At 41.3% G+C, this 26,533-nt stretch overlaps 1 protein-coding gene across 1 annotated transcript in view; it reads left to right on the plus strand.

Moving 5' to 3' along the window:
• The window catches only part of TMC1 (transmembrane channel like 1), a 104,801-nt gene that overhangs the window by 68,455 nt on the left and 9,813 nt on the right, over positions 1 to 26,533 (plus strand). The window contains exons 12-16 of the mRNA XM_042912074.1: positions 984 to 1,163; positions 1,290 to 1,451; positions 8,295 to 8,423; positions 18,011 to 18,078; positions 23,238 to 23,477. Of these exons, the coding sequence (XP_042768008.1) occupies positions 984 to 1,163; positions 1,290 to 1,451; positions 8,295 to 8,423; positions 18,011 to 18,078; positions 23,238 to 23,477 (779 nt within the window). The remainder of the gene's footprint in view (positions 1 to 983; positions 1,164 to 1,289; positions 1,452 to 8,294; positions 8,424 to 18,010; positions 18,079 to 23,237; positions 23,478 to 26,533) is intronic.

Raw genomic sequence — 26,533 nt, forward strand, 5'->3', positions numbered from 1 at the left:
AAATAAATAAATACTTTTTTAAAAATACTATAAATACAGTCTGGTAGTTACAATCTTTGAAAACATAAGAGTCAAGAAGTGGGAAATAGGAAATGTTTAGTGGTGATAGTCCTGAAGCAGGTATTTGGGAAAGACCATTGCCAAGGTTTACCAGAAATCTTTTTTTCATTTAAGGAGGCTTTTTCCTCATCAAAAAAGTGGTACATGCACTGGATTCTTTTCCCTGATTTAATTTAGCCTCATATGGCAATTGTAAGGGTGTCAGACATTTGCTACTTTTCATATATTTTCTCTCTTTCTCATACACTCCCCCCCCCCCCCCCCCCCCCCCCCACACACACACACGGATTATAAACCAGTTCTGCAACTTTCCTACCTTGGCTGTGATAACATCATGTCATGTGTTCTCCTTTTGTTTCTCTGTATGTCCTGTTTTCTTAGATAAACCCAGTACCTTTTTTTTTTTTTGGCTCCTAATAGTATGTATTCCCCAGAATTCAGTATTTAGTCTTGAGCCCATCTCAGGGAGCTCATTCATTCTAACTGATTGAACCAGCCCATAAACTGGTAATTGTCAAATGAGTAGCTCCAGTTTGGACCTCATTCCTTGAGCAGACCATTTTCCATTTCCTTTGGAAATCTTGTTGCAAAGTGTATCACCATGTCAGAATCAGTTCTCAGGCAGAACAATTTGTGTTCTTTGGATAGAGTGTGATGTAAATTACTTCCCTCATTATACCAGGAAACAGACTATTATTACTGGCACATACACAAGCTCATACACAAGTACATCTGGAGAATGGGGGCTGAATAATGTCTTTGTTGTTTTATGAAGATCAAAATTTAAAGATGCATAAGATAATCTTCTTTAATCTTATAAAAGACAAAGGAAACCTAGCTGAAATCTTGCAAAATTCTGGAGGAAAGCAATAATATTTTTAAAAATACCATTAACTCAGTTGATTCATTGTGTCTCATTGTAGATGAACATGGTCATGTCCCTCCTGGGGATGTTCTGTCCAACCCTGTTTGACTTATTTGCTGAACTGGAAGACTACCATCCTCTAATTGCTCTGAAATGGCTACTGGGACGCATTTTTGCTCTACTCTTAGGCAACTTGTACGTATTTATTCTTGCGTTGATGGATGAGATTAACAACAAGGTGAGTCTTGTATCTGGATTGTTCTTGGCATCAGGGTGTTATTACAATTCCCTGTCTCCGGATTGCTACAAATGCCTTTGAAATCTGTGTTGTCTCCATTTTTGTGTGCATCACTTTGCTCCCAAGATTGAAGAAGAGAAGCTGGTAAAGGCCAATATTACCCTCTGGGAAGCCAACATGATCAAGGCCTATAATGCATCACTCTCTGGAAATAGCACTGGACCACCTTTTTTCGTGCACCCTGCAGATGTACCTCGAGGACCCTGCTGGGAAACAATGGTGGGACAGGTAATGTCACAAACACAAGTGGATGACAATTAATGGCTTAAAAAAGAGAAGATCAATTATTCCTTTTCATAAGTGTGGCCTATCGTTTTCATTGCTTAATAAAAAAAAAAAATACCTAAGCTTTATCGAATGCTTACCACGTGCTGGTTGTGAGTTTCATATCTATTAGCTCATGCAGTCCTCACAGCCATTTTTGAGGTAAGTACTACTTTTACACCTTTTTTTACAGTTGTGAATAAAAAAGGATATTTTTAAGTGGTGTGAGGAGATGTTTATTTTCCATTTGTGTCATCATAAAGCACCTAGATTTGGATACGGGCTCAAGTGAATATTTAAATGGAACTCTACCTATCATTACTTGTTTTCCATGAAAAAAGATTCTTTTGGGAGCACACACTAATACTCATTTCAGGAATGTCCACTTTTGTCAGATACTTGTCCCTTAAGTATTAAAGGAAATGCTATTTTAGGCTAGTTGCTTTCATGATAATTATGTAAATGGCCCCAGTCCAACACTACTGTTATTTTACCAGAGAAAAGAAGTCACGCATCACATGGTTTTCTGTCCAATGGAGGAAACCACACGAAGCAAAAGCAAGAACGATAAACTATTGCACATGTCTTACTTCTATGCAGATCCATTTTTTACTTTGAAAAGCCTTTAATTTTAATGTGAATTTCATAAACCGATTTGGGGCTTTGGTTCATGGATGATGAAGAGGTATTTTTAAATATGTCATCATGAGTCTGCCTGCCTGTTGGACCAGAGTTCAGTTTCAGCAGTAACATGGTCTTGTGGAATTATTTCAGCCCTTTTTTGCTGTGTACTTATTTTTGGAAATATAAAAGGAAAAATTAAAAGTTAGTGTTAACCTTATAAAGCTAATATAATTTAAACATATGTGGGTAGGGGCCTCTGGGTCGCTCTTTCGGTTTAGCCTCTGATTTTGGCTCAGGTGGTGATCTCGTGGTTCGTGGGTTCGAGCCCCGCGTGGGGGTCTGCTGACAGCTCAGAGCCTGGAGCCTGCTTCGGATTCTGTGTCTCCCTTTCTTTCTGCCCCTCCGTCACTCGCACTCTGTCTCTGTCTCAAAAATAAATAAAACATTAAAAATAAATAATTAATTAAAAAAATAAACAAAAGTGGATATCATTAGATACCCTCATGCTCAATTAGATGCTCGTCAGACTTAAGCCAATCAACTGTGATTTCAATTGTGGGGGAAAAAAAATTAAGAAAAATGTGTATGATGCTAGACACACATCCTCGAAGACTGTGTCCAAAAAGTATGGCATGATTAAGGATTTTATTTTATTTTATTTTTAAGGTTTCAGGGGCCAGATAAACTCCCTTTCCAGTTACATTTTATTAAATACTCAATTCTTAGACGTGCACATTCCATACATGTTTATAGCACATATTATGTATGGAATGAAATGAGATGAAATGGAGTGAAGTGAAGTGGAGGTTGCCTTTACTTAGTAGAGAGGCGTGGTGATCCGAGGTGTGGGTAGATGGGATCGTGGACCTTCAAAGACGTCTGTATCTTAACCACTGGAGTCTTTATGAGTATATTACCTTACACGGTAAAATGGACTTTGATGATGTGATTAAGTGATGAGCTTTGGAATAAGAAAATTATCCTGGATTATGTGGATGGACCTGATGAAATCGTAAGTGGAGAAAAGGGTCAAAGTCAGAAAAACCAGATATGACCATGGAAGAGTTTGGAGAGATGTACTTTAATGATGGAGAGAGGGGGCTCTGAGCCCAAGAATGCAGGCAGCCTCCAGAAGCAGAACAAGGAGGGGAAACAGACTCCTTCCTGCTGCCCACACCTTGATTTTAGACCTCTGACCTCCAGAACTATAAGAAAATAAATCTGTGTTCTCTTAGGCCACTAAGTTTGTGGTTAATTTGTCATGGCAGCAATGGGAAATGAATACACAGCAGTACACAGGTTTCTGGATTCCAAGGGTCTTGAAGTGAAGTCTGGTCACGGCGCTTAACACAAATCTTATCACGTGGACACTGCTCCTTGACTCTTCAGCTAAAGTTGAAAGAAATGAAAGACTTGGGAAAATAAGTTTCTTGCACAAACTCAAGGAGCTGGAAATGTTTTCTTTTATATATCCCAGAACGCAGACTGGCATGTGGACTAAGAAATTTACCCTTTAACAGTCTTGATAGAACGAACTGTAAAGAATAAAATTGAGGCGGGGTGCCTGTGTAGCTCAGTTGGTTAAGCATCTGACTGTTGACTTCAGCTCAGGTCATGATCTCATGGTTCCCATGAGATGGAGTCCAGAATGGGCTCTGCACTGACAGCCTGGAGCCTATTCTGGATTCTCTCTCTCTCTCTCTCTCTCTCTCTCTCTCTCTCTCTCTTTCCCCCCTGCTTTTGCGCCTCTTGTGCATGAACACACGCTCTCTCTCTCTCTCTCTCTCTCTCTCAAAATTAAGTAAATAAACATTAAAAAAAGAATACGATTGAGGCTTCTCACTTCCGGGGAAGAGAAAGTGATTAATTAGGTAGGAATGCCAATGCAATCTAGGAGGCTACTTATGTCTCTGATTATGCAGAAGATTCTGCAATAGTTCCTCACAGACTGACTTGAAACAAAGGAAAAGTCACTTGTCTCACTCTTCTGGGGACCATGCTACTTGTCTTGATCTTTTTAAAAAAATCCCATCTTGGGGCGCCTGGGTGGCTCAGTTGGTTGAGCGACCGACTTCGGCTCAGGTCATGATCTCACGGTTTGTGAGTTCGAGCCCCGCGTCGGGCTCTGTACTGACAGCACAGAGCCTGGATCCTGCTTCTGATTCTTTGTCTCCCTCTCTCTCTGTCCCTCCCCTGCTCATGCTCTGTCTCTGTCTCAGAAATAAATAAATATAAAAAAAAATTAAAAAAAAAATCCCATCTTCATGCTTCATTATATTGCCTTACTGCCCCCTTCTCGTTCACCTTCCTTTCTCTAAGGAGGACCTTCAGCACTTGAGGGAAAGTCTGCAGGAGTTGGCCCATGAGGTTGTGGTTCTGAACAGACTATTGATGAGGGAGGTAGAGTCCATGGGGACAAAGAGAACACAGGGAACATAAAAACCGTGAAAAGTCTGGAAAGTCTGTTCTTTACGAGATCAATATCTCTATCCATGCACCTAGAAACATTTCTTTTAACTACTTAAAAATAGTGACTCCAGGGGAAATAGTAGAGGCAACTACTTTGCATGTAATGTTGGGGCACACCCCAAAGGCTCATTCTTTGTTCCGTCAGAACATTCCAGATGTTTCCTCTTCTCCTCCATGGATCCCCTCTGCTTTGTTTCCTTAAAGATGATGTAAGACTCAAACCTCTCTTTGAGTTTGGATATGAGATGATTCGGTGGCTCCTTTATCCTTCCAGGGAATCTCCAAGATGTAGCCACTTAGTCCCATTTCCAATAGTATTTGATGGGTAGGCAGCAAAGCCCTCCTTGGGAGACTGCTCTTTGAAGCTATATACTGAGGTCTGCATTTTGGGGAAGGAGAAAGCAGCCAACAGCTAAACGTAACAACAGCAAGGTCTGGCATTTATTGAATGGCTCTGATGTGCTCAGCGCTGTCTCCTTGGATTTTGAAATTATCCTTTGAGATAAATCATATTATCTCTATTATCTCTATTTTATAGTTAAGGAGACTGGGACCCAAAAAAGTAAAATAATTTGCTCAAGCTCTTAAACGACGTCAATGACGGGAGCCCACGTTTAACCCATATAGTCTGGGTAGAGTTTGCATCCTTACCCATAGTGCTGAATTGTCCCTAGGAACATAATTAACATCAACACATACTCTCCAACGTCCTACTATGGGATGTCTAGAGTTCTAGAGTCTGTGGTCCTCTGTGATGCCCCTTGTCTATGGTGTTCCTGTTATCTACTCATGACTCTTAGGTTTACTGATCAAAGCTGCCTAGACATTTTAACTGACTGAGTGTTAAGTTGTGAGGTGTGAGGTGTGGTGCTCAACGGGGCCCCTGTGTGGAGAGTGTGCTCCCATCCTGACTAACACGCTAGAACTGGGATTGGACGTGCCCCTGAGGTGAGCTGAGCCACTGTTTGGGGGATTCCCTTATAAAGCATTGTTTGGGTTTTTTTTTTAATGTTTATTCAGTTTTGAGAGACAGAGAGAGACAAATCGCAAGCAGGGGTGGGGCAGAGAGAGAGGGAGACACAGAATCTGAAGAGGCTGCAGGCCCTGAGCTGTCAGCACAGAGCCCGACACGGGGCTCGAACTCACGGAACTCACGGACCGTGAGATCATGACCTGAACCGAAGTCAGACCCTTAACTGGCTGAGCTGCCCAGGCGCCCCAAGCATTGTTTTCTTCTAATGGTTGGTGAATAAATATTCTTATGTCTCGGTATAATGTTTGGATCTTTTTCTGGTACATTCTTTAATGTTTATTTATTTATTTTTGAGAGAGAAAGAGAGAGAGAGAGATAAAGAAGGGGCAGAGAAAGGAAGAGAGAGAATCCCAAGCAGCCTCCACTCTGTCAGCGCAGAGCCCAATGCAGGGCTGAACCCACGAACTGTGAGATCATGACCTGAGCCAAAATCAAGAGTTGGACACTTAACCGACTGAGCCACCCAGGCACTTCCGGTATTTTAGGTGACAGAACGCTGCTCAGGAACAGTAGGATTTCAGTTATTGGGTGAGGGTGTTTAGGAACATGTAGGAACTTCAAAACCGCTCTGAAATTTTCTCTTACCTGAGGAGGCCCTCCTGAGCTGGCAGTGCAAGCCAAAACAATATCCCTCATCGCCTACCTCTGATTGATACTAGTCATTGGAGCCTGAACTCAAATTGGTTGGGGAATGAAAAGGAGAATCAGAACAGGGAAGGGAAAAGTTGTGGCCGGAAATAACTGCAGGAATTTACTATCACCCAATCATTCATTCTGTATTTATCGAGCAGCCGCTGAGAAGCAGGCATCGTGCTGGACACTAGGGGTACATTGGGCATAAAGGTGGGCTGGTTCCTTGCCCTTGTGAAAACTATGTTCTTGAATAATTTTGCCAAATTTGCGAATTTACAAGGGTGACGATGAAATGCAAGGAATCTGAGAACTTTGTACAGAGAGGCTTGCCCTTGTCACCGAGGGGAGTGAAACTCTCCCCATACAGAGAGGCTTGCCCTTGTGAAACTCTCCCCACTCAGGGATGCTATAGTGATGTGTATGAGTTGGTGTGTAAACTGAGTCAAGAAGTGAAGTGAGAGTGACTGAGTGGCATGAGGACCACATGCGAAGGCCCTGTGGTCTGAAGAAGTATGGAGACTGAGGCTCTCAAGGAAAGCCAGTGGGGCTGGAGTGAAGAAGAGGCGAAAAGCAATACCAGAAGCATATGGGGAGCTACACAGCAGTCGGATTATACAGAAACTTCCAGAGCGTGCAGGGACCCCACGCTCTCTCGGTCCACTTTTTACTCCGGCTCTTGCTGCCCCAAACAGCTGCGCGTCCCGGTTACCTGGTAGCATTTCAACTCAGCCGTCTGCATCACCCTCCAAGTTTCTGTGCTGTCACGGGGTGGGGTGATCATTCCACGTGGGGCCACCCTTGACTAGGTGCCGGTTCAATATGTCTCCCTTCTGTCTCTGGCACGGACAATTCGGAGGCTTATTCTATATGGCTTTCAAGGCTTCCAGGTGGGTGCCCACCAGGGTAAGACTCACGTGACAGATTTTAACATGCTCTTGGGCCAAAGCTCTCCTTCCTTCTGTTTCATTCTTCCCAACCTCCACTCCTGTTCTCTCACAACACTTCCCAAAATATACTGCTGGCCTCCAGGCCCTTGTCACAGGCATTGCTGGTGGTGAAAACTAACGCTAAGTTTTAAAGTTCGTATTTTAAAGTGTTTAATATCATAGTTTTTGCTTGTGTTCCATCCGTATTGTAGTTTACTACAACTTATGGCAGATTATGTTTAAAAGAGTAGTAGTTATCTTTTAAGAACAAGGGATATTAAAGTTAAAAGAAATAGGAGATAAATTCTATTCCGTATGGTACTTGGACATACCAAGAATCCTGGAGGTGGTACACAATTTTCGGGAAGCATAGCTCTGACGTGTGAGGCTGGAAATTCACCTAATGACTGCTCTTCAAATGGTCCTTTGCCCCATGAGAAAATTCTTTCTCACTAATTATCTCATCTCATCTCATCTCATCTTATCTTATCTTATCTTATCTTATCTTTAAATGTTTATTTATTTATTTTGAGAGAAAGAGAAAGCTAGCAGACAAGCGACGGGGGCGGGGGGCGGGGAGAGAATCCCACGCAGGCTCCTCACTGTCAGTGCAGGGCCTGACGCGGGGTTCCATCCCACAAACTGTGAGATCATGACCCGAGCAGAGATCGAGAGACCGGGAGTTTGCATGCTTAACTCAGCCCCCCAGGTGCCCCTGACTTACAAACATTTTTAACACATTAGACAAACTAATCCCGTGTCACATTTGCTGCCAGTACTTTTCCCAGTGTGTCTTTTTAACTCGATAAATATTGCTGTTTGCTAGATTAAAGTCTTAAACTAACACGTGGTCAATATATTCCTGGTTTTCTTATGTCATACCTATAAAAGTTTCCCAGTAAGAAGACTTTCGATACCGTGGCTTTGGAATGTTGAGACAATTATTTTTAGACTAAGAAAATAAGGGTGAAATAGTCTTCACTTGCTAGATAGGCCTTTTTTTTTAACTTTTCATTGTGGTTTCTAAGCTAATACTATGCAGAAGCAGAACAAACCTGATGTTGACACTAGAGCCATTTGAAAGGAGAAATGCTCATTTTAATCTGGCTAATATCCCAACAGGAATTTGTGCGGCTGACCGTTTCTGATGTTCTGACCACTTATGTCACAATCCTCGTTGGGGACTTTCTCAGGGCATGTTTTGTGAGGTTTTGCAATTACTGTTGGTGCTGGGATTTGGAATATGGATATGTAAGTATGATATTCACTTTTCTCTTATCAGATTATTCTTTTGTGGATTATCATTTGCACACACAATGCAAGAAAAAGACTTTAGAAGGTGGGGCCACCTGTAAGACATTAATAATGAAGACCAGGGAATACAGTTCTGATTCAGAAGGGTTTCAGACAGGAGTGTCATGATTTCAGACATTCTGGTAAAATTAGCCCGGGATGGCTAAAGCAGCGGAGCTCAACCTTTCCGTGAATGTGGTGAACTCAATCGATCTGGGACCCATAGGCAGCCCCCTCCCCTTGAAGCTTGCCGACATTTCTAGAAGCAGGGCAAGATGGGTGTATCAACTGCACATTCTGTCAATTCCTTTGTTTCTACGAAACAGAGTCCTGGACAGTTACTGTGCAGTGCATTGAAGGATAAAAGAATTCAGCAAATATGGTGCTAATTTCATAAAGCTCGCAGGGTAATGAGAGCTCAGTAGAGACACGAGCAGGGACATGTGGAAGTTTCAAGGAAGGCCCAGGGTGCTGATAGAGCTTTGGCGAGCGGTGAACCTGAGCTCTGAACTCTGGCAAGATGATTTCCTGCCCCACGACAACAGTGCAAGTTTCTCTGACTCCCTCCCCAGCTCACCCTCTACGCTAAACCCCAGGTGCCCCCCGCAAAGTTCAAGGGCAGCAGCAGGGCACACATCACTCTTGGTCTACCACCTTGTCAGGTGACCGCTGTCCCTCTTTTGCAAGTGTAACAGTCATCTTGGGAACTATGACCTGAAGGGTTGACTGTAATCACTTGCTTTAGATCCTCCAATGGCTTGTAAGTACTTAAAATGGATTCCAAATCCCTTTCCAAGGCCTTCGATACCTTATGGGATCTGTTTCTTATTTCTCTCTGACCTCGTCTTCTACCAATTTTGTTCTTGCTTTAAAGTCCGTACACTTCGGAATTCTCTCTTATGCTCAAACACAAGATGATCCTTGCATTTGCTCTAGCTGTTTTTCCCTGTAGGGTGCAGATTCCTAGAATTTGGCGCGGTTGATGCCTTCTTGTCATTAAGGACTCAGCTACTATGTCACCTACTTTGAGCTGTTCTCTGACCTTCCCATCTAACAGAGCCTACCAGGCACTCTGTCTCAACACCCTGCTTAATTTTCTTCATAGGATGTATAACTATCTGACATTTCCTTTTAAAAACAACCTTATAACCTATCTCTCACAGTTTGAATGAGAGCCCTGTAAAAACAGAAGCTTTGACCTCTCGGCTTAGAACTATGCTTGTCACATGGCAGGCATCATATGTCGACCAGACGTCAGTGTCAACGTCAGTGTCGAACCTCTGCTTTCTAACACCATCAAGGCAACGCCACCTGTTGACAGAATTCTGCCTGCTTCCAGGGACGTGCCCACAGGGTCAGTTTTGGCTTCGTATTGCGGAGCCAGTGCTGTTTCTCCCCTTGCTGGAGGAGGGGTCTCCTTTTCCGCCGCCCTCTCCTCAGTCCCGTGCCCTCTAGTCTCCGGACAAATCCTATACTCAGAACGGTTTCCAGGACACCAGCCTGGATCTTCAGCGTGGCTCTCTGCCTTTGAGATTGTACCTTTGATGATTAGGTCATCTCTGCCACCCTCACTGAAAGTGCCTCTGGGACAGGCCAGAAGTGGTTAGGTAATGCTCTTTGGTGAACTCCAGTGAGGTAATGCTATGGATCCAGGATGCTGTTGTATTGTTTTCCCATTCCCTGCTATGAGGTATTCAGCTGGCTTGGTTTCATTTCTATTTTCCCTGTCTGATTCAGCTCTTCTGAGGCCGACGTAAAAATTGCCATTCTTTTCTTAGGCCATCGCTTGGCTTATGCTTGCCTTTTATCCCTTACTGCTTTCTTCTTAAGTGCTAGAAAATTTTGCTTCAAATATGAAGTCAATAAAACATGACCTGGATGCATAAAAGCTGTAATTAAATGACTGTAATTTATTATTTATTGAGTGCTGATGGTGCTCTTGGGTTAGTACAAAGTACAGGAAAAAAGACGAGTTCCTGTCTTAGGTCACAGAGACTTTGTTCCCATGTTACTTTTGGAAGGCTCTTTAGAAAGAAGCCCAATATCCAAACAAGTTTTAAACAGTAGAGGGTGGATGGTGGATCTTCGATGTGGATCCTACTATCATTGGCCCATCACGTAGAGAGGGTACACGGTTGAGTGCTTACCAGGTGCAAATCGGTACTAGCAAACCTCTGTGCTGGGTGATAGGGGTACAGAGATGTAGAAGATGTAAGCCTAAGGAGAGGTTGCACACTTGGGCTAGATGCCTCGATTCAGCTTTCCGATACATGTATTTTTCTCTTGTCCACAGAGTGTTTTTGTTGGTTGGTTTGGTTTTTATTTATTTATTTATTTTTTAATGAGCTCATATTTTACAACTGGAAGTTTTATATTTAAAAAAAATATGGATCTCTTGCTTTTCGTGACATATTGGGAGGGCTGGCAACATTAGATCCACATTCCCACACGGCAGAAATTGGCTGCAGTGAGAAGCCACTGCCTGGCGGCAGATGGAATTTGCATCCCCCGGCCCGCACACTCTTTACTGCCCTTTGATCCCCCAAGTCCTTGTTATTAGTACAGAGCAGAAAATATAAATGCCACAGAAGAAACCAATGGTTGCATGACTTTGGGGGTGGATGGAGGGAGGGAGAAAGGGAGAGAGGGAGGAAAGGAAAGAGAGAAACAGAAAGAGAGGGAGAAAGAGAAAGAGAGAGGGGAAGAGGGACAGAGAGAGATCAGAAATGCAAAGGCGTGTTGTAGGAAGAGGGCCTTGGGCCGGTCTTGAGAAAGCCTCAGAATTTCAAAGGTCCAGTGGAAGCCAGGGTTCTCAGTGGAGGGACCAACGTAAGACAGGGCCCAGCATTGATTAAATTTTTATTGGGTGTCAGTTAAACTTTATCTAATTTTTAGTTATGGTAATAAATATTATGGTTACGTTTATTTATAGGCATGTAGATAAATATGCTCACAGAGAAGTTATAATGGTAGGCACAGATTGTTTCCTTAAGAGAAATTTCTCTACGTTGAATTGCCCAGTCTTAGAGAATGTACAATTTAAAAAATTCATTCACTTTTATTTATCCTATTTAAAAAAAAATTATTATCTTTTTTTTTTTTTAATTTGAGAGAGAGCAAGAGAGACAGCATCCGAGCTGGGGAGAGGGGCAGAGGGAGAGAAAGAGACTCTTAAACAGGCTCCATTCTCAGCACAAATTTTCAGTCACTTTTATTACAACAGCTTCTGTAACGACTAAACTCTGCGGACTCCAGCCTCAGCTCCAGAGAGCCACAGAATGTTAATGTCTGGCAGAATGTTGACACAATCAGTCATACATCCTTTATTTCACACCTGAAAATTGAGAGCTTATGAATCGAAGTGAGTTGCCTAGGCTTGTGTGGCCGCCAGGGAATAAACAAGGGCAGGACACAGCCATTATGTTAAATATGCTGAATGGTATATACTGGTCGTATCAGAGTAACTTGAATGAAAAGCGACCCCATATGGTTCTCCAGTTATAAATTTATGGCCGAAGTATTATCACAACAAACCTATAAAGATGAGCTGAGCTGCGAAAATTACTGGCTAATGGTAGGCTGTTAGAGCACGTAATGTAAGTTAATGTTTTCCAAGGCTTCTCCAAGCAGAGCAGACAATTTTCAATGTTTCCGAAGTGTTCACTGACTCATAGGACGTGAAATGGTTTCTCCCAGGAGGGATTTTAGCCCCCCCCAGGTTCGGCACAACAGCCCTAAAGCCTCACGTAAACTCTTTGGGTTTCCTGCAACAGTTCAACACAGAATGCCTTTATTTTCAGTTTAGCTTGTGTTGACATTACCTTTGCTATTCATCAATAAAAAAGGTAACAGGTATGCAAGAAGAAATAGAACTGAATACACAGCATGGTATTAGAACATGGTCAATCAAATGAAACCTCAGCATCTTGTTTCAAGTTACATTTTTGAGGTGGTCCTTGTTAAATTTACGTAAATGGAAAATATAAGAGGTTTCCCTGAGATCTGATGAAGGGGTTCAAGATTATTAATCAATGAGAGGCATATGTTTGACAGATCATAAAAGTGGACTCCATAGTATAGTATATCTTATGTAGTTCTTATTATATGTCAGAACTTCTACAAAATACTTTACACATATTATTGCATGTATTCATACCAGCAATGCTATGAGGTAGCTCCTTTTTTCCCCGACTTTACAGTAAATAAGCCTTAGAGGATGTTTCATAATTTTCTCAAAGACATATCCCTAATCATTGGTGGAACTAGGACTCAAACTCAGTTGAATCAGCGTCAGAGCCATCAACCAGATTTCTGTCATGTTAAATTTTCACTGTAACGCTTAACCCTAGAAATTTCAAGGACTCTGTCAAGTCATGATGAATTCATGAGCCAATCTATGACATGGGTAACTCAAAGCACTCCCAAGATTAGACAGTTCACCTGCAATAGAATGGAGTTAACAAGAAAGCCTGTGATGTACAATTAGAAAGAGGGGCATCTGGGTGGCTCAGTTGGTTAAGCATCTAACTCTTGATTTCAGCTCAGGTCACGATTTCACTGTTGTGAGATCAAGTCCTATGTCAAGCTCTGCGTCAGGCTCTGATTAGAAATAAACTGATGTTCTCCAGCTGGGAATGAGGTATTATTTAACAGTCCAGGAAGATGCCATGCTAAGGAGTGAGTAAGAAGTCTTGAGTATCCCATGAAGGGTTGACAACATGGGAAAAGGGACAGTACATTCTGGATGTGAAGTTCCACTTGAACATTGGACAGTATGTCTGCAGACAATGAGGGTTGAAGTACAAAGCCCCGAGTTTTCTGAGTCACCCTAGTAGACGAGGCTAGGATTTGTCCTACATCAGTGGTTCTTATATTTGAGGAGACAACAGAATCCCCCGAAGGCATGTGAAAACACAGCATTTCTGATCTGGGACAGGTCCCAGAGAATTTACTTTTCATTTTCTTTTTTAAAATTTATTTGTTTGTTTGTTTGTTTGTTTATTTATTTATTTATTTATTTATTTATTGAGAGAGCACTCACGCAAGTGGGAGAGGGGCAGAGAGAGAGAGTCTGAAACAGGCTTCAGGCTCTAAGCTGTCAGCATAAAGCCCAACACAAGACTCGAACCCACAAACCGTGAGATCATGACCTGAGCCGTAGTTGGACGCTTAACTGACTGAACCATGCAGGCGCTCCCAAAATTTACTTTTCTAACAAAATCCGGGGTAATACTGCTGCTTCTGGTCTGGGGACCAGAACAGTCTTGAGAACCATTGACCCAGAGTGATTTCAGCTGTGGGCAAGTGAGATTTGTATGTCAGACAGGACATTGCAATGACAGAATTCTCTCTGAGATATTCCACAATATCCATAGGTTAATGATCTGTCCCAAATAACTAAGCTTGCAGACAGAGGATGAGTTTTCATGGCTCTTCAGTCCAGTGACAACCATCTGTCTTCGTTGTGGGCAGATGACTGACTCCCGCCCGCCACAAAGGTCCAGAAATAAAACAAGATAATTTCCAATCCCTTGACTGTTACAGACCTCAGCCTAAATCCAAATGGGATCTGCTTTTGCTGGCCCCTAAAAGTCTTATCAGGGATGAGCAGCCCTTAGTGATTTTGTTATATGTATCCCATTTGAATCAGTTCATTTCTCAGTTTTCAGGAAAACCTATTTTTTCCCAAGCATCATTTACCTTCAAGCTATTTATGTTTTAGAGGCGATTAAGCAAACGTATTGCAAACTGATTTATGCTTGTGTTATTAAAGTATTGCTTTTAAAACTTTAAAATACAGTATCATCTCAGGTTTTCATTAAATCCATCTCTAAAAGAATGAGCATTGAATTTCATAGCGTGTGAGTGTGTGTGTGTGTGTGTGTGTGTGTGTGCACGCACATGTGTGTTTGCCTCCTTACTTTGGTTTTTGGTTTTTTTTTGGAGTGAGATTTTCTGAGTTGAACTCATATAGTATTCAAGTGCATTTCTAAGATGTTTACAGAGAAGCAATTCTTTAATAACTGCATCTAATTTTTCAACCCATTACAGATTTTAGATTAGAAAAGGATCTTAGAAATGATCTAGTTCAGAAGTTGGCAGACTTTCCCTGTAAAGTAAAGGGCTGGATGGTAAGTGTTCTCACTTCTGCAGGTGTGATATTGTGATAAAATAAGAAATATATATTTGGTCTCCATCTCCCGGGCAGAGCTCCTAAAACCTTTGTAATTTCCTAAGCGGTACAGGTGCTAGGATCATCTTTTGTTCCAATATTTGGTCTTTGACGCTGGTTCCTGATACAGAGCCCCCAAATTCTTTGGGATTACCTGGGTAACGGGAACATTGCTTGTTCCAATGAGACAATGCTTGGTGGCTCCTAGATAGCTTCAGGATGGGGACTGGTCAACAGAAAGGCCGAACCACGATTAGAAGCTTGAAACTTTCAGCCCTATCTCCCCCATCCTCCAGGGAGGGGAGAGGGGCTGGAGAGTGAGTTAATGATTGATCATGCTTACTGATGAAGTCTCCATAAAACTCCCTGACCTGTGGGGTTCAGAGAGCTAGCAGGTCGCTGAACATGTTGAGGTGCTGGGAGGGTGGTGTGCTTGGAAAGGACATTCATGCCCTTTTCCTCATACCTTGCCCTATGCACATGCACCTCCTCCATCTGTCTATTCCTGCCATATTTAATAATAAACAGTAGCCGAGCAAATCAACTGTTTTCTGTAGTTCTGTGAGCCGTTCTAGCAAATTATCAAACTTGAGGAGGGAGATGTAGGATCCTCTGACTTAGAGCCAGTCACTTGGCATATATGTGAACTTGTGATTGGTGTCTGCAGTGGGGCAGTCTTGTGGGACTGCGCCCTTAACCTGTGGGGTCTGCACAAGTTCGGGACAGTCAGTGTCAGAACTGAGTGAAATGCTAGAGCATCCAGCTTATGTCTGTAGAGAATCGGGGCACTGTTTAGCATGGGGAGAAAGCCCACACATCTGTATCAGAAGTACTGTGCGTGGAGCGTAGAAAACACTTCTGCTTTCAGCAGGAGATATGGTCTCGGCGGGGACTGTTGAGCTCTCCTGTTTTAGTGTCCAGCAGCCACAGACAATACATAAACGAACGAAGGCCGCTGTCTTCTAATAACTATCTATTTACAAAAACAGACAGTGGTCCAGATTGGGCTTCTCGTCCACAGTGTGACAACCACTGACCTAGTTTTTCGCACCAGTTTATCTGTGAGGAAACTGAGGCCTGACGAGATACGCAACGGGCCCAGCTCACGCAGCTAGGAAATGGCAGGGCAAGGTCTAATACTCAGACAAGTGTGTGGACCCCAAACCCTTGGTACAGTAGGGACGCCCTCTACCCATCTTTTGCATCAGGTCAATTTGTGCATCAAAGGTTGTATCCCTCCGGCTGACCCTGCTGCACACACAGTATGCGAACAAAGGCTCCCAATGTGTCCTTTATGTTTTTATAGTTACCTAGTTGTAAAAATATCTCAAATGGGCTTTAAGAGGCTTATATATTTGTGAGAGTAAAGAAAATACACTTCTAAAGGGTTGAATTTTTTAAATTTTACATAGCTTGGTGGGCTAAATCATGGCACTATTCTAAAGAGGTCAAAGATGAAGGTTTGGTTCTTAAACTGACATGGAGAAGAGCCGTTCCAAGGCCACAGATGGCACAGGCCACCCAGCTGAGCATTTGTCAAATGTGTTCTGTGAGCTCACAAGGCTTCAGGCAAAGGAAAAGGTGGTCCAGAGCACAGAGCTCCTGATGAAATTCGGGCCTGGATTCAAGAACTCTCAAGGCAAGGCATTCAAAAGCTGTGATCGTTCTGTTGGGGTTCCAAACCAGACAACTCTCTCATCTTCTTACAAATATTTTTAGGGGGGGTTCTTGAGTTTGAAAAGAAGAGTGACGCTTGTGTGTGCATGTTTGTGGGCGTGAGCATGCGTGTGTGTGGGCTGCGTGTGTATGTGTGTCGGCAGGGAGTTTTGATGAAGATACAGGGGGTCTGAAGCCACCTCCGCAGATGCCGGGATCTGGGACAGGATTAAGGACCTGCTTCCCGTTTGGTCTCTCTTTCATGGTCTTCTTGGTGCTCTCAGTTCACAATTTCGCTTTTCTTTCTGTTGTCACTGGTTAGTCAGTTTCCTGACTGATTGTTCTCTAGCCCAGCTCAAGTAGGAGCCAGTTTCATTGCTGTTGCTAATTAGCATTACTCCCATTGATAGACGCTTTCCTTCTAGGATGCCTGATGTGTTACCAGAAAGCCTTTCGACAGGCCACCCTGGGACAGATGCCCACCTCAGTTCCTATTGGTGGGCCCTCTGTACAAAAAAAACAGCCTGATGCTGCACCCTAAGCAGGGTGGCATCTAGGAGACAAACACTGGATATTGAGTTGAATAACTTCTTAAACTTTAATTGTCTCTCTCTATATTCATTTTATTGTAAAGGAAATCCACATTTTTTTGAAAAATACAGTGAAACATTGGATTGCGAGTAACTTATTCTGCAAGTGTCCCACAAGACGAGCAAGCATTTCTAATAAATCTTTACTTGATAATCAAGGATGCCTTGCAATGCAAGTAGTAAGTGATGCCGAATGTCACGTGATCACAAGTGAGCCAATGGTTCTTGAAACTCGCTTTGATATATGAGTCCTTTGGATTACAAGCACGTTTCCAGAACAAATTATGCTCGCAAACCAAGGTTTTACAGTGTTTTAAAGTATGCAAACTTCAGGAAGAAAACGAAAGTCATGATACATCCCCCACCTATAACACCTGGTAATTTGTTGGGCATTTTCAAGTCTTTTCCTTATGCATAATTTCATATTCAGTTGATAAAAATAATGAATGTATAATTTTATATATTCGTTGCTTAACATCAAATCCTAGTTTTCTTTTGCGTAAGTAAGCATTCTTCAAACGGTGACCTTGATTATGTGCACTGTATATCACAGTATAGATATACTGTATTTACTTAACCAATACATATGAAGAAAAGGCTATAAAAAGGTTATCTTTTCCATTATGAGGTATGTTTAAAAATTTAATTCCTGCCCTCTCGCTCTCTAAATTTTCCAAGTTCTGGCTCATGTGCCCAGAGAGTCATTATTGGATATTTAGATGGTGTCATCTCTGCTTGTTACACTTTGTCAGCATTTAAGCTCGATTTGTTAACTCACATTCCCAGAGGTAGACTCATAGGGCCAAAGAGACTGAGACTTTCTTAAGCTTTTAATATACATTGTCAAACGTTTCCCAGAAGGTTGCTCCAATTTTTACAGTGGGCCATGCATGAGAGCCCAGTGGTCCACACGTTCACAACATTTTGAATGACTGCTTTAGAAAATGAGCCTTACTTTGTTAAAAAGGGTGCTGCATTATTTTATTTAGCACTACTTGTTTATTAGATTGATTATTCCGTGATTATTGCTGCATGGAAGCATACCTATGCAGAAACATGAACCACTCGGGTTTTTCAGTTTGCACCATTTGATATGTTAATCCAGCAAATGTCTGTGTCTTCTGTAGCCTTCATACACTGAATTTGACATCAGCGGCAATGTCCTCGCTCTGATCTTCAACCAAGGCATGATCTGGTAGGTCTGCTATTGGACTGTTTACAACTTACAGAAAAGCCGCAAAGAACATTATTGCATAATGCATTGTAGCCTGGTGTCAGAGAGGTCCCCAGTCTGGGTCTAACTCAACTGTTGCCTTTGCAAAGTGGATAGGAAAATCTTGTTTATATTTGTATTTATATTTATATTATATTTACACTATATTTATGTTTACATATTATGTTTATTTTATATTATATTAATATTATATTTATATTTATATTTGTATTTATATTCATATTTGTATTATACTTACATTTACATTTATATTTATATTTGTATTTATATTCATATTTATATTTGTATTATACTTACATTTACATTTATATTATACTTATATTTGTATTTATACTCATTTATATTTATATTATATTTATATTACATTTATATTATATTTCTATTTATTTATATTTATATTTATATCTTAACTCTTCGTCCTCAAAGACATCTGCCTGTTTTGCAGAGCGTTCCTTTATCAAATACTGGGAGTGTATTTCCACTTTGTAGCTTCTTTGAAAGCTTTTTTATACTTTTATATCCTGTGACACTAGGGTCTACTGGTGAAACATTAATGGTCCCATAGCCACATGTTCAGTATGAAATAAATTAATGTAAGGCCCTTCTGAAAAACTGATTTTATTCTGTCATTATCGAGTATGTTTAGAATACAACTTGTTGTTGCTTTTGAAAAAAATATCTTACCAAATCCAGTAGTTTTAGGTAACTGGACTACTGGAGATGTAACTTATATTTTAGGAAGTTCAAGCTAAAAATACGATCACTGTTTCGTAACTTGTTTCACAGGCCATTTACACATCAGAATTATGTCTTTTGATGTACAAAGGATTGTCATATCTTTTATTAAATGAAAGCATTCTCACTGTAAACCTTGACAGGTTAAGATGAGCCGATATAGTAGAAACTGTTTTTGAGTTTAAAAATTGGTTCATGGCATGCGATTCATCTAGGGACCATGTGTCTTGGAAATCTGTCACTTTTAACTAAGAACACCCAACCCACAAGCTACAATTGAGCATCTTTATCTTACTGACACTTGTTTAATATAACACCGTGCCACTGACCACGCCGTTGTCCTATGTACTAGTCCTAGTAACTTGGCTCAAATTTTGCACAAGCTTTATATAGCACTTAAGTCCTTCAACCATGGCTGCATTGAGCTGTTAAACCTTTGCAAGACTGGACCTCTGCAAATGTTAAAATTATCTTGCTTTAGTAATATAAAGACCATAATCAAGGACCCCGTCATCCTGCCCTGGGGTCTGTCCAATTCCTGTGCCTCACTAGGTCAATACATATGAAGAAAAGGCTATAAAAAGATGATCTTTTCCATTATCAGGTACATTTAAAAATCTAATTCCTGCCCTCTCGCTTTCTAAATTTTGCAAGTTATGGCTCATGTGCCCATAGAGTCATTAAAGAGTGAAACGCATCTTTCATTCTCTAAGCAAGGAGGAAAGTCAAGTTGGTCTGACATATGACCACCAACAGGGAGAGTAAAGGGAAAAGCTTCTAGCAGTTCTGGATCTTTCATTTTCTGGAGGGGATTCTGCTGTCACAGCAGAAAATGGCTAACTTCACTACTGGAACAATGAGAAACCATCACCTTGTATCAGTTTTAAAACTCCCTGGCTTCTACACAGAGTGCCACAAATCCCTCAGGCCTGGTGGATGCCATTTGTGCAGACACATGCTACACGTCTGTTTCTTGTTCTTTCATAGCAAAGACAACAGACTGGCCTAGAAATTCATTTTCATGATCAGAAAAGCCGTTGAAATGGCTGTCCTGATTCGTTTCGCTTATAATTTTGCAACTATTTAGTCCACCATGGTTCATGTTGAAATTCTTAAATATCCAAAACCCTTCCCCCATTCTCTCATGGGCAGACCCATTACCAAAATCTCTCCGCTATCCCTTTCTGTGTATTCCTCCTTTAGATAGTGGTCAAGCCTTGCTTCTTGTTGGTCTGAAGAGGACATTAGAATGTGATGGTGTTTTTTTGAGCGTACAGAGATAACTACACCCCGGAGTTACAGAAGCAAAAGAACTATTGCTTACTTTCAGGTCAACCCTTTGGACAGATGGTCTTTTTCCTAACTCCCAGAAAGTTGGTAAAGGAGGGAGGATGTGGTTGGTGGGCAAGGCGTGAGGAGTGTGTGTTCCAAGTGTGGTAAGCTCCCCCACACAAGGGGACTCACACATGGTAAGCTGCTATCTTATGAGGCGCAAGGAACTGGTACTGGAGCTTGGTCACACAGAAACAAAAGACTGTGGGACGTTTGCACTCACGTCCGTTGGTTTGTGACTGGCGACATTCAGGTACAGCTTTAGGGGTTTCTAATTAGTGGATGTTCTTAAAGTCCAACTTTAAAGGTAAAATCCATTTTGGCATGTAATTGGCTGACATGATCAGTACACTTTTGTATCACGCACTTCACTTTAAAATGGATAGCACAGGGTTTCGTCATCGTATTTTAAAACGACAAACACACGTCATATCTCTATCAGAACAGGGTGTAGGGGCAGCAGAAAACAGTGAGACAGAAGACGGGTGTGGACATTGCTCCAACACTGTCTCTTTGTGTACCTCTTGTACCTTTGTCCCTGTCTGCTACCTCATTTTCTTGGTTGATCAGATGTGAATAATTTACCTGACATGTACCATGTCACTGGAGTAATAAGGAAAGCTCAATGAAAGAAGCTTTTCATTCGCTTTGATCTTCTTGGAAGAAAAGCACTTTATAAGGCTAAGGTATTACAAGGATCTTGAACTGACAGATGACAGGATCAAGTGTGGGTAAGGGACTTAGTGAGCCGAGCTGATTAGTGAGTCACCGGCAAAGACAGTTTGAGCATTAGGGTTCAGCTATCACTGTGCCAGGATCTGTTTTTCTAGGTTATGGTTCTTGAACCTGTTTGTTCAGAGTGCCCATTTGATATTTATTTTGAAAATCTGAGGTTTATAGGTGCACGTACCTAGGTGTGTGCATATATACGTATACAGACGAATGATGCATATACATATATGTACAAATGTGTGTGGCTTTAGGTAAGTCTAGGAATTAAATTATATACAGAATTGTGTCTGAGGGTAAACTAGGTTGTATAGCAGCTAAACACCACCCCCTCCCCCCCAAAGCTTAGTGGTTTACAAAGGGAAAAGTTTTCTTCTTATGTACTCTGCATGTTCAATGTGGGTTGGTAGAGGGATCTGCTCTTGTGAGTTACTCTCACTCTAGAGTCCTAGACCGGCCAAATTGAGTCCATCTGGAACAACACTGGATAGGGTAGCAGAGAGATGAGAAAAAAATCCACACAGGGCTTTCAACATTTCTATCCAGTAGTGAGACACCTCATTTTGATTTCCATTTCCTTGGGCAAAACAAATCGTATGGCCAAGCCCTGCTTTAGAAGGGAACACACATAATCATTCACAAGCATCTAACATGACTAATATTGGCATTTGAGAATACAGTGCACTGCTATGTAATTGTCGCCCCTTACCTGAGGCTGTCACTCACTCGCTCACAGTTTTGAGGCTCCGGGTTTTCTCTGGCTATCCTGTAACAAAGATACCCCGTGTTGTTCCAAAGTCTATCTTCTTACTTTTTTTAATTCGTAAAATTTATATTTTAGAGAAGTTTTGGGTTCATAGAAAAACTGAGTGCAAAGTACAGAGCGTTCCCATACGCCCCCAGGCCCCCACAGGCACACCCACTATTGACATCCTACACCACAGTGGCACATGGGTTACGATTGATGAACCTGCATGGGTAGATCATCGCCTGAAGTCCGTACCATTAAAAAAAAAATAGTTTATCTTTCTTCAGAGTGTCTGGTCCACTCGTTATGTTCAAATGTCATTCAGATCTGTGGTATCAAATCCTATCAACAAGAAAATCCAGATTTGGGGAAGATTCCACTTTTAAATGAAATAGCTTAACGCTGGTTTGCATCATTTCAATTATAGAAATAGCAGAAATGAATTTCTTCCTCTAACTCACCCCTTGCCCCCCTCCAACATAATATACCAAATTCACATTGGATTGGTTAAAACAGCCTCTCTACATATGTAGGAAATCTAAACTGCTGGCCCTAACTAGAGCTACTGAGGGCTTTATCATAGCTGGGACAGTTGAAAAGACGTGACTCTGCTTATACTTCTAAAATAAGTGCCCATGTAACCTCTTTTTGGTTTTGGACCAATACATTGCTATTAATACTGTTTGATGATGCTAATGGATTTTCTCATCAAAGAAAAGTGAAATTTATTTTGTTGAAAATAACCAACTAAGCCATCAAGTAAAAGTGACCTCACCTAAGTACTTCCTTTTTAAAAGTGGCATTTAAAAATAGTTTTTAAAAGCCAGATATACAAAGTGGTGGATTTCCAGGACAAACAGAAGTGTAAGGAAGTAAACATTAAATTAAATTAAATTAAATTAAATTAAATTAAATTAAATGGATGTGTTGCATTTTCATCTCAAACACATAAAGCTTCCTATAGATTATCAACAAAACACAGTCTATTACTGGGCATACATACATCAGCTCTAAAACACCATAGTAGCTACACAGCTAATAGAGAAAAGCATCAGCAAAAGAAAAATTCATTGTATTTTTTCTCTTCCATTAAGCAAAAATTAATTAGCCCACAAGAAAAGTAATTAATCCAGATGTGTAGTTTATTTGAATAGAATGAGTGGTTTTAAGGGTAACGGTAGAAAGAGGTTAGATTTTTAGATTTATTAATTGATGATTTGAGTGTTAGGGGAAATCAAGTTTATTTTAGAAGTAGAAGAGAGAAGTAAATATATGTAACATATTCTCTGGTGTAGTTTAAATTGATTAATGCTAACAGATATAGTTAACGGACAGCATAATTGCGTGAGAGAATCATGTATGCAATCCCTGTGGTAAAGGGAAAGATGGTAAAATGTGCATCAAAGACGGAAATTGACTAGGCGAGTTTATTTATGAAAAGAGTTTGTGTGCTTGAAAGCGGCGCTACATTTTCTCCCTTTGGCAAATAAACATGACGTGAGATAAGCAAGGTGCCGCGTGACTTTGTTACGAAGAGACGACTTGAAGTGAGCAGAGCCATGTTTTTTCTTTCCAGGATGGGCTCCTTCTTCGCCCCCAGCCTCCCAGGCATCAATATCCTTCGACTCCACACATCCATGTACTTCCAGTGCTGGGCCGTGATGTGTTGCAACGTTCCCGAGGCCAGGGTCTTCAAAGCTTCCAGATCGAATAATTTCTACCTGGGCATGCTATTGCTCATTCTCTTCCTGTCCACCATGCCTGTCCTGTACATGATCGTATCCCTCCCGCCATCTTTTGATTGTGGCCCCTTCAGGTTCTTGCCTTTGAAATTCCATCCGGGTGTCGTTTTCTTCCAGGCGTGGAGATAGGAATGGTCACTCCTATAAGCTTTGTTTTGTTTTGTTTTTTTCTCCAAACAATGGCATTTTGGCCTGTAGAAGTGAGATTCTTTGAGCGTCCAGGCTCATTAGGTAACATGGAGATTCTTAGGCAAGTTGCATTGGTTTCTTATTTGAGAATCATAAAAGGGAAAAGGATTTGAGTGCACCAGGCTCTACCCGGGTAAATATGATGATAAATCTGAGCTCAAAGGGGATGGCAAAGAGCGTGTTTAGATTATGATAGTTGGGATGTGTCAGTTTTCTTGGTGCCGGGCCAGCGTGTCCAAAAGTCGGAAGCAATTTTGACGTGCTACATCACGTCAAATAGATAATAATTAATTAATTAAAAATAGATTATTCCACAAGCTACCTAGGAAATGGGATCATCATTCGATAACTGTGACTATAAAGTGGGGCACACAATTCACAATCCAAAATGTTACCTGGTAGCAAAACAATTGAGGGTGACATTCGCTCCTATATATTCTCCCCAAACAAGGACAGATCGCTCAAGTCAGTAATAAAGAGTCAAGAGGTCTCTCTGATCCAAGCTGAAAGGTCCTTTCCGCCAGTTCTCTATGACAGAGTTCTGACGGTGACACTTACCAAGAAAGCCAGTCGCCGGGATCAGGGGAATTGAGATGTCATTCCCTAAATAGGGCCCTAAAAATGAATCTACCACAAGTTCCTCTCTGCAACCGCAAGAATCTCTGCCTGTTGAGTCACTGCTCAGCATGCATTTGAGTTATTTCTCCTTTTCAAGTGAAAGAAATGTGAATGTGAAAAGCCACGTGAATGACGAGCGTGAGGCAATAATGGCCACATGTAATATCCCCGTCGTGCTGTCAGACGCAAGTTATTAAATTAAAGTCAAAAGTTTCGTTGCCCACAGACCTAAGTATAAAAGAGGCATTTCACTCTAATAATAGGCTGAGTTATTATTATTGCTTTCCTGGGGGGGAAAAAATAACAAAACGAAAGAAAGAAAATGTTAAGCCAGCTGATAGGGCAAAAACCACTGGAGTTCTGTCATACTCAGGAAGCTGATGCTGACAAATCCTAACCCCCAACCGCCCCCCCCCCCCCCAAACTCTGGGCTGAAATAAATAATGCAGACAGTGACATCTGGAGACTAAATATGAAATTGCAGTCTTGAAGAAGAGCTTGGTCTTCATAAATCCCTAATGAATCTCTGGGTACAAAGTTCAACAGATAAGCCATTCAAAGACTTTACTTAATTGCAAATTACCCACACAACTAAATATCTGGGATGGGTTTTAGATGTGCTTTTGACTTTCTAACTGGAAGTCGATGCTTCTCAGAAAAATGTATCAACGGGAGGGAAACCCCACAATGTCCACATGGAGCTGGATGGTGGTTACACAGGGGGCGTTCCTGTGAAAAATATCATTGAGCTAGACAGGCACAATGGCCACACAATTGTAGCTTTTTGGGCCTAATTCCTCTGCCTCTCTTTATATCACATAGAGTTGCTATGATTTTAATTAAAAAAAAAAAAAAAAGAGCCTGTATCTAAGGCATAGTAGCTGATTTTAACCAAGTGTTCCCTGATTGGCAGACTCAGGCAAAATTACCGCACATATATCACTATTTTGAGATCAAGAAAATTTAAATATTTTCAATAGCATGTCAGGAAAGGGGTGTCTCTATCTTATTTAACTAGTCTATTTCTCCTGTCAGTTTACTCATTTTGGAGCAAAAGAATGTATACTTCATTTATTTGTTTGGATTTAGAAGTTTGAAAGGGTTGCTCTGCCCTAAAAATGAAGTGAGAAAGCATGAATTAGGATCTTCATGGCTTGGCATTCTCAAGGATCCTGAGTTTGGGATGGTTTTGTCAGCCTGCCTCCGGAAGAGTGTCTGACTCTACTTGGCACCTGGGTGGGCAGCGAACTTGCATTTGCGGTAGGTTAATGGATGGCCACACCCACCCAATAGCACAGTGATGGTTAATCACTCCCAGGGACAGGTATGTTCGCAGGTAAAGTGGCTACAATACCTTAGAAGACCCATTCTGTGGGGCGCGTGGATGGCTCAGTCCGTTGAGCGTCCAACTCCTGATTGGTCACCTGCATCTGGTTTAAGATTCTCTCTCTCTCCACCTCTCCCTGCTCTTGCCCTCTCTCTCTCTCTCTCTCTAATAAAACTTAAAAAAAAAAAAAAAAAGGAATTCTGTAAGGAATTTGATGAGGTATTCTTGCTTGACCTGTTTGGGAGGGTGAATTTGTCAGAAAATTATTCCAATAGGCTATTAAGTGGATTCACCTTAAACAGTTCAACAATTTTAAAACCATTTATTTTGTACCCAGATGAAGAAAATTCTAATTTCTCCCACCACATTTGCTGACGCGATGCTTCTCCCCCAACCTCTCGCTAATAATTCTGAACAATTTATAATTCTCTGGGTTCTCACATACCTCCCTGCTAGCATTATGGTAATTATATTTTAATGTATTTTCATCTCACTGCAAAGGCCTTATTATGTGTTTCTCCCAGAAAACCTGGAAATTATAGAAATGTTTCTCCTTGAAAATAAACACTTTTCAAAGGCTCCAAAGACCTGAAATAACAACCCTCCACATTTCAACATTTTGGAATTTTGTATTCTGGTTTTCTTTTTATGCAGTTTTTTAAAATAACTGAGATCAAACAATAAGTGCAGATTTATATTATATTGTGACACTTTTATATTTATTTTTATTTTTGTTTTACATTGCGACGCTGTCGTTGTGTTATTTATTTGCCATTATACCTTATGTGTTTATTTTTTTAATAGTGTGGCTGACTTTCAGAGGTTGGGGATAGAATATTTTCATGTCTGGGGCCACCTGGGTGGCTCAGTCAGTTAAGTGTCCAAATTCAGCTCATGTCATGATCTCATGGTTCGTGAGTTCAAGCCCCACATTGGGCTCCGCACTAACAGTGCAGAGCTTGCTTGGGGTTTTCTCTCTCTCTTTCTCTCTCACTC

The sequence above is a fragment of the Panthera leo genome, chromosome D4, assembly GCF_018350215.1.
Source record: "Panthera leo isolate Ple1 chromosome D4, P.leo_Ple1_pat1.1, whole genome shotgun sequence".
Taxonomy (NCBI): Eukaryota; Metazoa; Chordata; class Mammalia; order Carnivora; family Felidae; genus Panthera; species Panthera leo.